Below are 17542 nucleotides of genomic sequence, written 5' to 3' on the forward strand. Positions count from 1 at the left end.
TCCTCAAGGCCAGCAACAGGGGACTCATGCTTTGAATCTCTCCTGCCTCTTCTGTCACTACATTTCTCTGACTGGGTGGCTGACTCTTCTGCTTTCCTCTTCTGATTTTAAGGGCCCCTGTGATTAAATTGGGCTCACCTGGATAATCTCTTGGTTTTAAGGCTAGCAACCTTAATTTCATCTGTAAAGTCCCATTTGCCAAGTCACATGTTTACAAGAATAACACCAGGGCATAAAGATCACAGAGGAAAAAAATCTGTTTCCCGTAGCCATAGAATAGGAAGGAAAAAGACCTCAGACTAGCAGTAGAAAGTCACACCAAAGGCTGCCTAGGCTAGAGAATAAACAATGTAGATGTGAGCCTATGTACCATTCTTACTTATCTAAATGAAACTTATCTAAAAAACATTGTTACTCTAACCCTCATTAAAACATATGTAAGTAAAGATTTCAATTTGCTTTATGCAAACTTTAAAGAGATTTGTTATTAGTTAAAATATTTTTCCTTTATTTCCTAAATTGCATGGGTATGGGTGCTTACTGTGGGGAAATTTGAAAAGAAAACGGATGCTGGAAGAAACTGAAGAAAATATCCCTACCCTTTTACCCCAAAACAAGCACTTCCTAGGAATGCTGTTATATTTTCATTGTTTTTTCTTCCTGTTTTTTCCCTTAGAATCTATGTTTTTTTTTTTTTAAAGATTTTATTTATTTGACAGAGAGAGCGTGCACGCACAAGCAGGGGGAGCAGCAGAGGGAGAAGCAGGCTTCCCGCTGAACAGAGAGCCTGATGTGGGCCTCAATCCCAGGGTCCTGGGGTCATGAACTGAAGGCAGAGAGACGCTTAACTGATTGAGCCATGCAGGTGCCCCCAGAATCTATGTTTTAAAAGTTCTGAAGATGTGTGGGGGAGGGCCTGGTCAAGGGAATGCTATGTCATCTTGGAGGAGCAAGTGTTTCACAGAGGTACTCAAAAGGAGGAAGGGAAGGTTTTGTTGGTACATGTTTATGGGTTGCTGGAGGCCTGGCCCTATAAATGAATTGGAGTGTGCCAGTGTTAGCCTCTGTTAGGATCAAGTTCCTTTGAATGCTGTTGTCTATTTATATTGGTATATATTATATGATTATAATATATATAATTATTATTTATATACAAAGATATATTATCTTTTTGTACAAAATTAAAATGTCCATCTTTAAGTATTATGCTAGGTTATGGTTTCTAGGAGACAGATGGCATCTGCTTGGACAGCAGCAATATTACAGTGTTTACATTAAAAAACCTGGTACATCAGTGAGAAATTTAGTTTGAATGCTAGGATTTAAAGAATGGAAGAAATGTGGCTGACATTAGTGAAATAGAAATATAACCACATTGGTTATAGATAGAATGGATAGAAGCAATTCTTCTTCCTAAAAACTATTTCATATCAATACATAGTAATTAGGTACTAGCTTCTATTAGACCAAATGATTCATATTTTAAAAACATAGAAAATACTCAGTTTACCTATAACATCCCAACCATTCTTTCAGGTCTTAAGATTTGAATGTCAAAACCATATTTTTGTTTCTAACATCTTTCAACTACAGAAAGGCCAGGTATTAAAATAATATTTATACAGTATTACATATTGAGGATTTTAGGACATTTTTATTTATATTATTATATTACAGGCTGGGAACAACACTGTGAAGTAGACAAGTTGAGTGTTACTAGCCCTGTTTTACTGAGGAAATTGAGGCTTAGAGCTGAGCTACTAAATTAGAACAAGAGACCATGTGATGAGGTGGCAAGAGTGATTCGTGGTTTCTTACTCTATTGGACAGGATTGTTGCAGGAAAGGTCTCTGCTTAGCCTGTCTCTCACTTACCACCTTGCCCACAGGCCATACTTAGCCTCACCTTCTACCGTGCACCCTGGACAGGTCTTTTCTCAGAGTGTGGGGAGGGCTGTGCTTGCCTCTCACTGAGTAGCAGATTGAGTTCAGAGGGGTCCAAGCAGAAATGTATTTCCAGTCTTTGGTACCAGCCTTATCTCATACCTCAAAAAAGAAATCTGAGTCATTCCCTAATTGTCTCTTCCACCTGTACTTCTAAAGATTTTATTTTTGAGAGAGCGAGCATGCGCGTGCACGAGCAGGAGCAGAGGGGGAGGGGCAGAGGGAGAAGCAGGCTCCCTGCCGAGCAGGGAGCCCAATGCGGGGCTCGATCCCAGGACCCTGGGACCATGACCCGAGCCGAAGGCAGACGCTTAACCGACTGAGCCACCCAGGCAACCCGACATTCTGTCTCTTTACCACTTCTAGTGGGGCTCCTATACTAGATAGTTCTACTGCTGGTGTCTTAAATTAAGGCCTTTTGCCTAGAATATTGGAAAAATAGTCTCTTCAGTGTATCAGCCATATTGCTGTGACAGTTTTTCTTCCTTCCTCTTTAAACATCTGACACTGTTTTCCTCGACCTTTGAATGGCTCCTCACTCTAAGGAAAAAGCCCAAGTGAATTCTGTCATATTCTAGTTGCAGCTTACCCCATTGCAGCTCTTGCCATCTCCTACCAGACGCAGCATGGATTTTCCATCTGTATGTGCACCTTGTCCAGCAAACATACTTGTATGTGAAGACTAAATTTCAATGTCACTTTATCTGTAAAACATGTCTTAATCTTCTAGGCATTTCATTCTTATTCTTGTTCACTATCATTGTTATTTATAATTTTCTACCTATTTTCCTCTCTGAACTCTATGAATACTTTTTTTTAAAGTTTTTGTTCACCCTGTGCTCATCATGACAAGTGCACTCTTTAATCCCCATCACCTATTTCACCCATCCCCCCACCCACCTCCCCGCTGGTAACCATGAGTTTTTTCTCTATAGTTGAGAGTCTGTTTCTTGGTTTGTCTCTTTTTTTCCCCTTCGCTCATTTGTTTCTTAAATTCCACATATGAGTGAAATCATACAATACTTGTCTTTCTCGGATTTGGTTCACTTGGCATTATACTCTGTAGAATTATACATGTCATTGCAGATGGTAAGATTTCATTCTTTTTTATGGCTGAGTAATATTCCACCACACACCCACACACACCCATGCACACACAGACACACACCCACCCCACATCTTCTTTATCCAGTCATCAGTTGATGGACATTGATGGACATTTGGGCTGCTTCCATAATTTGGCTATTGGGTGCATGTATCCCTTTGAATTGATGTTTTTGTATTTGAGTAAATACCCAGTAGTGGGATTGCTGGGTAATATGGTAATTCTATTTTGAACTTTTTGAGGAAACTTCATATGGTTTTCCATAGTGGCTGCACCAGTTTGCATTCCCACCAACAGTGCATAGGGTTCCTTTTTCTCTACATCCTCACCAACACCTGTTGTTTCTTGTGTTGTTGATTTTAGCTATTCTGAGGTGTGAAGTGATAGCTCATTGTAGTTCTGATTTGCATTTCCCTGATGATGAGTGATGTTGAACATGCTGTCATGTGTCTGTTGTCCATCTGTATGTCTTCTTTGGAGAAATGTCTGTTCATGTCTTTGGCCCATTTTTTAATTGGATTATTTGGGGGTTTTTTTTGGTGGGGGGTGAGTTTTATTAGTTCTTTATGTATTTTGGATATCAACTCTTTATCAGGTATGTCATTTGTAAATATCGTCTCCCGTTCTGTAGGTTGCCTTTTAGATTTGTTGATTGTTTCCTTCACTGTGGAGAAGCTTTTTATTTTGATGTCGTCCTAATAGTTAAGTTTTGCTTTTGTTTCCCTTGCCCCAGGAACATATCTAGAAAAAAGTTGCTATGGCCAATGCCAGAAAAAATACTGCCTGTGCTCTCCTCTAGGATTTTTATGGTTTCAGGTCTCACATTTAGGTCTTTAGTCTATTTTGAATTTATTTTTATGTATAGTATAAGAAAATGGTCCATTTCTTTCTTTTGCATGTTGCTGTCCATTTTTCCCAACACCCATTTGTTGTACGAGCTGGTCTTTTTCCTGTTGGATGTTTTTTTCCTGCTTTGTGGAAGATTAATTGACCCTCTAATTGTGGGTTTATTTCTGGATTTTCTATTCTGTTCCACTGACCTATGTGTCTGTTTCTTTTTTTATTCTTTATTTAAATTCAATTTATTTAACATATACTGTATTATTAGTTCTAGGGGTAGAATTTAATGATTCATCAGTTGCGTACAACACCCAGTGCTCATTATATTGAGTGCCCTCCTTAATGCCTATCACCCAATTATCCCTTTCCCCACCCACCTCCTCTCCCCTCCAGCAACCCTCAGTTTGTTTCCTAGAGTTCAGTATTTCTTATGGTTTGCCTCCCTATTTTCATCTTATTTTTCCTTCCCTTCCCCTGTGTTCATCTGTTTTCTTTCTTAAATTCCACATGAATGAAATCGTATTTGTCTTTCTCTGCCTGACTTATTTCACTTAGCATAATACCCTCTGGTTCCATCCACGTCATTGCAAATGGCAAGATTTCATTCCTTTGATGGCTGAGTAATATTCCATTGTATATATAGACCACATCTCTATCTATTCATCCATTGATGGACATCTGGGCTCTTTCCATAGTTTGGCTATTGTGGACATTGCTGCTACAAACATTGAGGTACATGTGCCCTGTCAAATCACTATGTTTGTATCCTTTGGATAGTTATTGACTAGATTTTTTGGTTTTCGGGTGTTGAGTTTGATAAGTTCTTTATAGATTTCTGGATATTAGCCCTTTATCTGATAAGACATTTGCATATATCTTCTCCTATTCCGTAGGTTGCCTTTTAGTATTGTTGACTGTTTCCTTTGCTGTAAAAGCGTTTTATCTTGATGAAGTCCCAATTGTTCATTTTTGCTTTTGTTTCTCTTACCTTTGGAGACCTGTCTACCAAGAAGTTGCTGTGGCCGAGGTCAAAGAGGTAGCTGCCTGTGTTCTGGATTCCTTTCTCACATTAAGGTCTTTCACCCATTTTCAGTCTATTTTTGTGTATGGTGTAAGGAAATGGTCCAGTTTCATTCTCTGCATGTGGCTGTCCAATTTTCCCAACACCATTTGTTGAAGAGACTGCCTTCTTTCCATTGGACATTCTTTCCTGCTTTGTCAAAAATTAGTTGACCATAGAGTTGAGGGTCCATTTCTGGATTCTCTATTCTGTTCCATTGATCTATGTGTCTGTTCTTGTGCTAGTACCATACTGTCTTGATGATGACAGCTTGGTAATACAGCTTGAAGTCCAGAATTGTGACCCCACCAGCTTTGGTTTTCTTTTTCAACATTCTTTTGGCTACTCAGGGTCTTTTCTGGTTCAATACAAATTTTAGGATTGTTTGTTCCAGCTCTGTGAAAAAACTGATGGTGTTTTGATCGGGATTGCATTAAATGTGTAGATCGCTTTGGGTAGCATAGACATTTTAACAATATTTGTTCTTCCAATCCACAAGCATGGGATGTTTTTCCATTTCTTTGTGTCTTCCTCAATTTCATTAAAAAGTGTTCTATAGTTTTCAGAGTACATATCCTTTACCTCTTTGGTTAGGTCTCTTCCTAGATATCTTATGGTTTTTGGTGCAATTGTTAAATAGGATCGATTCCTTGATTTCTCTTTTTTCTGCCTCATTGGTAGTGTATAGAAATGCAACTGGCCTGCGTGCATAGATTTTATATCTAGTGACTTTGCTGAATTCCTGTAGCAGTTCTAGCAAATTTTTGCTGGAGTCTTTTGGGTTTTCTATTTATGTATCTGTTTTTATGTCAGTTTTTGTTAAGGTTTTGATTACTACAGCTTTGTAATACAACTTTAAGTATGGAATTGTGATGTCTCCAGCTTTGCTTTGCTTTTCAAGATTGCTTTGGCTAACTGGGATTTGTGGTCCCATACAAATTTTAGGATTGTTTGTTTTCTGTGAAAAATGCTGTTGGTATTATGATAGGGTTTGCATTAAATGTGTAGATTGCTTTGGGTAGTATAGACATTTCAGCATTATTTGTTCTTCCAATCCATGAGCATGGAACGTCTTTCCATTTCTTTATGTTGTCTTCAATTTCTTTGATCTGTGTTTTATAGTTTTCAGAGTAGAGGTCTTTCACCTCTTTGGTTAGATTTCTTCCTAGGCATCTTATTATTTTTGGTGCAGTTGTAAATGGGATTGTTAATTTCTCTTTCTGCTGCTTCATTATTTGTGTAGAGAAATGCAACAGATTTCTGTACACTGAGTTTGTATCCTGTGACTTTATTGAATTTATCAATTCTAGCAGTTTTTTGGTGGATTCTTTTGGGTTTTCTATATATAGCATCATGTCATCTGCAAATAGTGAAAGTTTTACTTCTTCCTTACCGATTTGGATGCCTTTTATTTCTTTCTTTTGTTTTACTGCTGTGTCATTTAAAGCCATTGTTTCCTTGATTTGCTATTGATTTGTCCATTGATGTCAGTGGGGTGTTAAAGTCCCTTACTGTTATTGTATTGATTAGTTTTTGTTACTCATTGTTTTATGTATTTGGGTGATTCTATGTTGGGTGCATAAATATTTACAATTATTGCCTCTTCTTGTTGGATTGTCCCCTTTATGATTATATAGTGTCCTTCTTTGTCTCCTGTTACAGTCTTTGTTTTTAAAGTCTGTTTTGTCTGATAGAAGCACGGCTACCCTGGCTTTCTTTTGACATCCGATTTGCATGATGTTTCTCCATCCTTCAATCTTTAGGTCAAAAATGAGTCTGTTGTAGGCAACATATAGATATGGGTCTTGTTTTTTTTAAAGATTTATTTATTTGAGAAGAGATGGGCAGAGGAAGAGAGAATCCTGAAGCAGACTCCCGGCTAAGTGAGGAGCCCCATACGGGGCTCAATCCTGGGACTGAGATCATGACCTGAGCCGAAATCAGGAGTCAGCAGCTGAACCAACTGAGCCACCCAGGCGCCCCGAGTCTTGTTTTTTTATTCATTCTGTTATCCTATGCCTTTTGATTGTTTAGTCCACTTACATTCAAAATAACTATTGATAGATATGTATTTATTGCCATATTATGACTTGTTTTGCAGTTGTTTCTGAAGATTTTCTCTGATCCTTTGTCTTTCAGAATTTGCTGGTTTTTTTAGTGATATATTTGGATTTCTTTTCCTTATTCTTTGCATATTTGTTAATTGTTTTTGATTTGTGGTAACCATTAGGTTTGTATGTAACATCTGCATATAGGGGTCTACATTAAGCTGATGGTCGTTTAAGTTTGAACCCATTCTTTACCCCTTTCCTCCCCATGTTTTAGATATGTGGTGTCCGGTTGCGCATCCTTTTATTTTGTGAATTTCTTGACCGTTTTTTACAGAAATACTCATTTTCACTGCTTTTGTGTTTCCTACCTTCATACTGTCAGTTTGGTCTTTCTGCTCAGAGAGTCCCCTTTAATATTTCTTGCAGGGCTGATTTAGTGGTCATGAACTCCTTTAGTTTTTGTTTGTCTGGGAAACTCTCTCTCCTGTATTCTGCATTATAGCCCTGCTGGTTAGAGTATTCTTGGCTGATTTTTCCCATCCAGCACTTTGAATATAGCATGTCATTCTCTTTTGGTTTGCAAAGGGTCTGTGGAAAAATCCACTGATAGCCTTATGGGGTTTCCATTGTATTTAACAGTCTTTTGCCTTGCTGCTTTTAAGAGTTTTAATTATAATATGTATGTCTTGGTATAGATCTGCTTTGTTGGGGGTTCTCTGTGCCTCCTGGATGTGGCTATTTCCTTCTCCAGATTAGGGAGGGTTTCAGCTATTTTGTCAAATAAGTTCTCTACCCCCTTTTCTCTCTCTTCTGTGACGCCTATAATATGAATATTATGTTTGATGGAGTCATTAAGTTCCCTAAGTCTGTTCTTTGTATAATTCTTCCTGTGCTTTCTCCAGCCTGCTGTTCATTCCACCAAGCATATTTCTCATTTCATTTATTGAGTCCTTTATCTCTGCTGTGTTATAGGTCTCACTGATAACCTCTGCTCTTTTCTCAAGTCCTATGAGTATCCTTATGATTGTTGCTTTAAATTCTCTATCAGGCATGTTACTTGTATCTTTTTTGCTTAGATTTCCAGCCATGGCTTGTCCTTTTCTTTCATTTGGGACAAATTCTTGTGTCTTCTCATTTTGTCTAAGTTTCTATGCCTGTTTCTGTGTTAGGAAAGTCAGCTACATCTCCTATTCTTGAGGGTAACAGCTTTATGAAGTCCTATAGTATCCTGCAGTGTAGTATCCCGGGAGTGTCTCCACAGCTCTGGCTGCTTTATCTTCAGGCCTATTGTCTGCAGAGGCTCTCTTTGCCTTTTGTGGGCTGTGGCCCTGGCCTGAATGTGGTGTTTTTAACTAGAAATGAGACCTGTCACTGTTGCCACTGGAATTGAGGTCTCACAAAACCCCCAGGTTGGGAGATGGGGTGTTGCCAGGGGTTTGGGCTGGTCTTCTAGGGGATGGGACTTGCCACCCTACTGAGGCAAGCGGACTAGGAAAAGTAGTTCTTCCGGAGCTTGGGTAGGTGGGGCTTGGTGTAAGCAAGGTAGGTAGTGAGTATCGAGCTGTGCTGGTTCCTGCAGGTGGCTCTGTGCTTATGCTGAGGGGTAGGGGAGGGAAATGGCACCTGTCAGTTCCTTTGTTCCTGGAGGGGTCTTGCCCTGAATGCTGTCTCACTGAGACATGCTTAGAGCTAAGCAACTAACCTCCCTACTGTGTGCTCCAGGTGCTTTTAAGATGGCTGTTTCCACACTTTTCTTTTCTCCAAGAGCAGCCTCAGTGTCCTCCATGCTCTCTCAGAGCCAAGCACACTGACCTTTAAAACTCTAGGCTTTAAGCCCTGCTGGAATTTGGCCCCACTCCCATTCCAAACCAATTTCTCTGGGAATTCATCTTGCCCTTTTTGACAACAGACAACTGTGGTTCCCTTCCCACCACAGTGGCCATGATCCATTTCTCTCCCAAGCTGTGTTTCTGTACTTTCTACCTTCTTCTCTACCTTTAATTGTGGAGTTTGTTCTGCCAGTCTTCAGGTCGATTTCTGGGGTATTTAGAAATGAGCCTAGAGTTCTCGTATTCTGCCATATTCCCCTTTCCTCTGTGAATACTTCTGCTGCGTGGCTTTTATTGGTAAGTACCTAGAAGCTTAAAAAATAGTCTCACAGCAAACCATAAGAGACTATTAACTATAGAAAACAAACTGAGAATTGCTGGAGGGGAGGTGGGTGGGGTGATGGCATTAAGGAGGGCACGTGTTGTAATGAGCACTGGGTGTTATATGCAACTGATGAATCACTGAACTCTGCCTCTGAAACTAATACACTGTATGTTAATTTAAAATAAAATTTAAAAAGTAGTCTCACAGTATAAAGAATGAGGTCATAGGACCAATTCCATCACACCCTTGAAGGCTAAAGAACAGAGCAAAGGGGTGCCTGGGTGGCTTGTTGGTTAAGCATCCGACTCTTGGCTTCAGCTCACATTGTGATCTTGGGGTTGTGAGTTAGAGCCCTGCATCAGGCTCCACGCTGAGTGCAGAGTCTGCTCTCTAAAATCTTAAAAAAAGAAAAATACAATGGAGCAAAATTGTTCAGTTTTTCAGTGTTTTGAAAATGCCAACATATTTTAAAACAGCTGTATGCCTCTGTAGCGTTTATCTCATGGATAGGCAGTGCACGGCATGTAAAAATAGAATGTTATTTACAGCTCCATTTTACTTTCTCTTTAATTCTATTTGAATGGGTGTTCAGGCATAGAATTATTTTTCTTACTTTGGACAACAGGATGTTTTAAACTGACAGCATATGTATATTATTTAAATTGTGTTAAATATATTTAGGCCCTTCCTTTAGGAATAAATTACTTTTCAGCATCCTATTCCCAAAAGAAGCTTATATTTGTCTGATATTTTTGATAAAGGAGGACACTTATAGACTGAGCCATAATTACATTTTAAGATTATGCCTTAAATCTGAGTATTTTATTTTATTTTATTTTTATTTATTTATTTATTTTTAAAGATTTTATTTATTTATTTGAGAGAGAGAGAACACATGAGAGGGGATAGGGTCAGAGGGCAAAGCAGACTCCCTGCCGAGCAGGGAGCCCGATGCGGGACTCGATCCAGGGACTCCAGGATCATGACCTGAGCCGAAGGCAGTCGCTTAACCAACTGAGCCACCCAGGCACCCAAATCTGAGTATTTTAAAGACCTTGGTTACACTATTTACTTTTCAGAATTATACCCAATTTAAATGCACAACATCTTCTAGAAATTATAAACAGTCGTGTACTAATATTAGAAGCAAACTAACCATCTGCACAGCTGCCTAGGTGCCATAAGGTGTGATTTCCAACTTTGGCTATGGCTCATTAAATAAATGCTCAAATTCTAACACACACTGTTTCACACTCTCTTGAGCCAGCAGTGAAACAGATACTGACATAGACATTGAAAGATAACCATTTAGGAGGAAAACCAACATCTGAATGTGGAGAATTTGTTTTTCTCTTCTCCATTTCCATAGATCCCACCATCCCATTTGACATGCAAACTGAACCTGAGGTGAGGCAGTACTGAGGTCTCAGACTAGTCCTTACTAGTGCAGGCCCTGCCACTGGAGCTTGGTCTTCCTAAGGTGACCAGCCTTGATGCCTGAGAAAACAGAAAAGTAGAGGCCAGCAGAGTAGTGAGTGGCAGATTTCTTACCCAGTTTGATCGTTATGCTCTGTAGAGAAGTCTGATGCTATACGCAGGAGACACAAGAATAAAGCCTCTCCCAGAGTAATCCTCAAAACTTCCTGAATTTAAATAAATTCAGTAGTCTTTCTTTGAGACTAATGTACACAACAGTGTATTGAGTATTTAGAATTCATGATTGTAGTATAAAATCAAACCACTTACTTGAAATCTAGATGTTCAATTAGTACATATCCATCTGTAGAAACAAAAATCACTATTACTAATCTGAAAGTTAGAGAGAGAATGCTTGGAAATTCTTTTTTCTTTTTAACAGTGATTGAAATTTTATGGGTGATAAGCCAGTAACTTCTTACATTTGCCTTTGGAATTGCGACAAATCACTAGATTTTCTTCAGTGGTATCAATGACTTGCAGTTCTTCTCCAGGGGTTATTGGCAAATCGAATATTCCATTTCTTGCATTACTGGAACATGCCACTGCTGTGTTGATGACAGTAATCTCTTTGTCATACTGAAAGAAGAAATTACTAATCAGACTGTATGTGCAGTTTTTATTCTAACAAAATTAATGGAGGACATAATATAGTAACCTCAAACTCAAGATGCTAAATATTAAATAACATCTAAAGGAATAGAAAAATCGTAAAATGCCACAGTCTTACATTTAATTTGGTACAGTCCTATTTTCAAAGTGTTTTCACACCTCTTATCTAATTGTACTAGCATGAATTCCGGTGGATGAGATACCTGTAACATGGGTATAACTTAAGTTCCATGGATGTTAGGTTAGCTGTTCCAGTAGTAAGGTTACCACCAAACTTGGGAATGGAGAAGTTTAAAAAAGTAAGAGGGAAAGAGAAAAACCTCTTTGTGTGTAGTGCTTTAGAGTTCATAATGTTTTTACATACCTGGCAGTTCTAGATGGCACTCTTTCTACCCTTTCTCTCTGGGTGGGCTTATATATAAAGTAGTAGGTATGGAGGGCAATTCCCACTCTCCTTCTGGGGTCAAAGACAGGCATTTGTGAAAAAAACTGATGAGAAATTCAACTTACGACCTTAAGGGAGGTTTTTTCCTGTGTGATAAACTAGCCAGCCTATATACATCTATAGGTATATCACCTTCTAATGTATTGATATGTTGACTCAGAAAAAGTTCCAGAATACAAAGCTTATGTTTACAGACGTCTACTTAACCAAGTTAGGGTGGCCAGACATCTCCTTCTGCTCAGGACAGTCTGCTTATATCTAGTATCTCTACACATACTTAGAATTAGGATTAGGGATGCCTTCTTCCGCTCTCAGAAGTTTGCTGAATTTGAATGATAAAGTGTATCACTCTATACCAAATGGGATCTGATCCACAAGACAGATTTTTCTTTTGCCTAACAAAGTAATAACTTCCTCACTGATTTCTTACCATTTTCCAGGCCATTGTTCATTATGAATAGTGATTTCTTAAAATGAAAATCTAATCAGGTCACTTTCCTTTTTGTCAAATTCTAAAGATTCTTCATTGCTTTCATGATAAGATCCACATTTTTCAGCTTGACATTCAAGTTCCTTGGCATACTGTCATTTCCCATGCCCCTATTTCTGCCCCATTAATGAAGCTGCATCAAGCTGAGTATGCCAGGTACCGTTTATACTTATAGGCCAGTGCTCATGTGGTTTTCTCTGCCTGAAATACCTTTTACTCTTAACCACTTCTAATGAAGACTTCCACAACTGCAATGTATAATCTTCTGTTTAACTACACTTAGTATATACTATTACAGCATTTAATAACCATCTTAAAATGAAAATGGAAGACAGTTTTATTCAACCTTGTACTCTTAAGGCCTAGCACAAATGAGGCACTAATCTTTTGTGATTTGAGCTGAATAAAAATTACTGATATGGCGTAGTTTTTCTAATGATATATAAGGAAAACACACCACAGGTAATAAGGAAGAATGGAATCATACACATGAGATAGGAGATAGTCACAAAGTGAGAAAAGCACTAAATGGAATGTAGGGTCATTTCAGCAAGTAATTGTTACACTGTTGTTTTTCAGTTAAACTAATAACATCACAGTTGCAGTAAATAATTTCATATCATGGCTTCTAGATATAATAACCCTAATCAGCTTTGGTCCAAAGCAGGAGTTATTAATGATTGTGAGGGATTTGTGTATATTCTTTTTTAGTTCAGTCCAAAAACATTTTTGGACATTTCCAAAAGGTAATTTTATTCTGCTCTACACATGGATATAAAGATAAGATAACCCTGTCCTCCAAGAGCTCAGTTTAATTGGTGAACACATAATTACAATAATGTTAGTGCTCGTGATAAGCTCAGATTAGAGATATATAGAGGAAGAGTAATTGCCTTCATGAGCAAGTGTGGGTCAGTCTTCTGGAGGAGAGGAGATGCCTTGACTGGGTGTTGATAAGTGAACGAAAGCTAGTCAGATGGGGAAGAGTAGCAAGAGTAGCACCAGATAGTTGGAGCAGACCAAGTACATGCCTAGAGGAAGGGAGTAGCAGGACGGGGACTGAAGAGGATGTTCATTGAAGGGACAGAATTGAGTAGTTTGTTGCCAAAGCCTGAAGTGCAAGGTGAAGAATGGCAGGAAATAAAATCTGAAAGACAAGGAGAAGTTATGACAGAAAGAGCTTTATATGTCATGTTAAGAAGCCTAATCTTTATCCATTTTGTTATGGGGAATAGTAGTGACTTGGAGAAATTTTGTGAGCAGGATGCCCACATTCTCTCTCTCAATCCAGTATCTGGGACCTGGGAGCTATTCAAAATGTTTCTTAATAAATTCTCATGGTGACAGTATATGAAATTACAAGGAAGGACTATTTGAACCTTGGAATTGAGGAAATACTCCATGGATTCATAATGACAGAAGAAGTCAAGGAGCTTCAGATACACTGCTTCCTTCATTCACTCATTTGTTTCATTTGTTTATCTAGTCATTCATTCACTCACCGAACACTGTGTGTCCAGATAGGTTGGGAGGTAAGGAGCAATCTTGAATGAGACAATCTCAGAGAGGACTTGAGTTTAGCTCAGAACACACACACAGGCTGTGTTATAACAGACCAGTGTTAGAACAGATATGTGTATAACAGATAGATAAAATGTGCTGAATAACTTTCCAAAGAAGAGTGGGTGACATTTGAACAGAGCCTTAAGAATAACTTAGGAGTTTTTCCAGGCAGAGGGGATAGCAAGTGTAAAGGCATGATAATATAGAAATGCATCAGGAAAAAACTGTATCAGCTGTTTAGTCATGGATCCTATCTATCCCAGAGGCAGAGGTACAACACTCTTACAGGATCTTTAGTAATATTAAAAGCTAGGAATTTGTTTATAACTTGTACCTTCTGAGGAGAACATACCTTAAATTGTTCTCTAAAACGTTTTTCTTCTTTTTCTATTCTCATCTTTTCTAAGTTTTGCTTCTTGGTTCTGAAGAAATTTCTAGGAGATAAAGTGGCAAGAAATATGCAGGTCAGGTTAAATGTACCATAATAAAACTCTAAGTTCCCAAATCTATAAACTCATGCTACTTCAGGATAAATTCAGGTATAATTTTGTATATATATATTTTTAAATAAAATCATAAATATATATATAATCCTATATTATGTGGGTATTTGTAGATGATTATATACATAACACATATTTCCAGTAGAGCACAGTGTCAGAACAGTTTAACAGGGTAATACCAATTGCTTTTTCCTATAATTAAAAAGGTTGTGGGGGCGCCTGGGTGGCTCAGTCAGTTAAGCCTCTGCCTTCAGCTCCGGTCATGATCCCGGGGTCCCGGGATCAAGCCCACATCCGGCTCCCTGTAAAACAGGGAGTCTGCTTCTCCCTCTCTCTACCCCTCCACCCCCCTGCTCGTGTTTTTTTTTTCTCTCTCTCTCTCAAATAAATAAAGTCTTTAAAAAAAAATTAAAAGGTTGTGGGTTTTTTTTTTTTTGATACCAAGATAATAATTTGGAATAAAATCAAATTGGTTAAGCAGTTTAAGTTAAAAAAACTCCTCTGAATCAGGGTTCAAAGTATAATTAGCTTGTTAAAAAAAATCATAAATCTTTGTGCTTCAATCAGAGAACTGTTCTGTTTGCTGAATGGTTCTGGAGAAGAATGAAATTAAGAAAATAAAGTAAGATACCACAAAATAAGTGCAAAAATTGTCAGCACATAAAAGTTGATAGATAACCCTACAGCAGAGGCTGATTACACTCTTAATCCTCCCTTTTCCTCCCTCCTGCTCTTCACATGGGGGTTGGTGCTGCTTTTTAGCAGTTTCATATATTGACAGAAGGAAAAAAGCAAATCCTGTTAGTTTTATTCAGACGTGTCTCCTACATCTTTTTCATTCTGTCCCAAGATTATAGCCACTGCCACATTTCACTTTTAACCTGAAATAACATCTTACTCTTGCCTCTCCTTCCTCAAATCCATCTGCATATTTGCCTCCCGAGTCATCTCTCTAAAATGTAATTGATGTCACGCTTTTGCTTAAAACCTTTAATTTGTCTCTAGTGCCCATAAGATAAAGTCAAATTCCTTAGTGTGGTACATAGGGTATTTTATAAGCTAGTCCCAGTCTACCTTTCCAGCTTCACTCACACACACACACACACACACACACACGTGTTAGAACATTAAGCATCTGCCTTCAGCTTAGGTCATGATCCCAGGGTCCCGGGAGTGTCAGAACAGGCAATTTCTATGCCTTTATACGTTTATATCCTTCCCCAACTTCTCTGAAAATTTGTCATCATCTTTGATTCATAAAGGGATCATAGAAGGGTTGAACTAATATAGAATGCATTTCTTATTGGTGGAACAAGTTATGGTAGAAACCATTTAAAAAGGAACAAAAAGCACTAGAAATTGATACATCAATCTACAGGAATATGATCGCCCCAATATCACATTTTAAAATTTACCATATTTTAAAATTTACTCAGTTGAAAGTAAAAGTAAACTATAATATGTTTGTTGTAAGAAAAAAAGCACTAGAAAATTGTTTCCTGAAAGTCTTACGTGTACATTAAAATACTAAACATTTTTTTGTGTGTGGAGTCGTGTCAAAAATTTCACTGATATTTTCTCTCTTGAAATTCTGTTTTGCTATGCTATGTAAAAGTATGAGGTTTAAGGTGGAGGGATGTTTTTCTAGTCTGTGAATACATCTTTTGAACTTGGGAAAAGTAAGTTACATCAAGTCTAATCCCAAAGAAAATAAGGTAATGGAAAGGGCCATCCTATGCCATCCTCTGTGTTTAAATATGGTATAGACAGATGTCTGCTTTCTTTTGGGGTTCCCCTTCAGGACTTTTCTAGACAGGTTTCCTAGAGCAGACAGACCACACAGTGTTCCCAGCCCAGTGGCTGTTTAGACAAGGATTTCCCCAAGGCAACTGTTAAAAGTATCTCAAATCCTGTGCCCCGTCCTCCAGAGCACAGATCACATAGTAACCATCTGAGATAGTAAAAACATCACCTCCCCCAACAGCCAGCTGGGAACTTGAATCACAAGAATGAGGGTTTGATTATGAGTTGATAAAACATTCTTTTTAAATTATAACACTAATGTAGTCATAACTAGAATTGTATTTTAGGGAAATTAGTCTTGATATGTGATCGTAGTTTCTCAACGTTTAAGTTCTATTTGGTGTATTATTTAAGTTCCCATCTATAGGGGAAAAGTTCTTACAGCCTAAAAGAAGACCAAGTTTTTTCATCATTTGATAATGGCTGGCTTGAAATCTTTCCTTACTGCCTATTTTCCAAAGTCTGGGTGATGACAATGAAGAGAAATGTGTGTGGTGCTTTACATTTTCATATTCTTTTTCTCTTTTAATCCTCTCAACTATACAGTGATGTAGGTGCCATTATTCTCATTTTATAGGTTAGGAACCTGACAATCAAATTTAATGACTTGCCTAAAGTCACACAACTCTAAGAGGTATAAATTTCAGCAGGTAAGTTGTAATTTAGGTATACCCGTGTACCTACCTTTCTGATTCTTCAGCACCTTTTCTCTCTTTTTTTTCCTTTGCCATCAAAAACTTGGGTTTCCAAGTTTTTAGTTTATCTTCCTCTCTGAGGAGAAAAGTATTTTGAGCAAGTAAATACTGAATTAAAACTTTTATGGAAACATCAGTACTTTCTGGACAATTCGGTTTTATAAAAAAGTTAAAACATTGTCTAGAAGTATATTTGGATAATCTGTGTCAAGACCAGATTGTAAATATCTTAAGCTTTGCAAGCTATACCATCTTTGAGGTAATTAGTAAACTCTGCGGTTGTGACTGTATTTACAAAAACAAGTGGCCATCTGTTTTGGCCCACAGGCCATAGTTTGCTGACCCCTGATGTGTGGTGATCCAAATTTGAAACCGGAAGCAAGAGATCAACCTGCTTATGATCACATTTCCCTGGAAGGGAAATGTTTCTTTGCCTCTAAAACATGAATAATATTAACCATTACCTTGAGACAAGACAAATCTCGTGTTTAGCACTAGTAGAAAAGGATGCAGGGAGGAGCTGGGGAAGATGGCAGAGTTGGAAGACCCTAAGCTCACCTCATCCCATGGATACAACTAGATAACATCCACATCAGTGTAAATAACCCAGAACGTGATCTGAAGACTGGCAGAACAAACTTCATAGCTAAATGTAGAGAAAAGGCTATATTGAAGAGTGTAGGAAGGGCAGAGTCACTGTAGGGAGCCAAACAGACCCTTAGGACTATACACAGGAGGGAGGGATGCTATGGGCACGGAGAACAGAAAAGAAACAGACACCCCAGGCATAGGGAAGATGAAC

At 38.2% G+C, this 17542-nt stretch overlaps 1 protein-coding gene across 1 annotated transcript in view; it reads right to left on the minus strand.

Annotated features, from left to right (window-relative positions):
- Positions 1 to 9965: 9965 nt before the first annotated feature.
- Positions 9966 to 17542, minus strand: part of FYB2 (FYN binding protein 2) — a 95613-nt gene continuing 88036 nt past the window's right edge. The window contains 5 exon segments of the mRNA XM_081818489.1: positions 9966 to 10650; positions 10900 to 10933; positions 11052 to 11208; positions 14092 to 14173; positions 16730 to 16816. Of these exon segments, the coding sequence (XP_081674615.1) occupies positions 10629 to 10650; positions 10900 to 10933; positions 11052 to 11208; positions 14092 to 14173; positions 16730 to 16816 (382 nt within the window). The 3' untranslated portion in view covers positions 9966 to 10628.

This window comes from Leptonychotes weddellii, chromosome 4 (assembly GCF_054177405.1).
Source record: "Leptonychotes weddellii isolate Sample4059 chromosome 4, ASM5417740v2, whole genome shotgun sequence".
Taxonomy (NCBI): domain Eukaryota; kingdom Metazoa; phylum Chordata; class Mammalia; order Carnivora; family Phocidae; genus Leptonychotes; species Leptonychotes weddellii.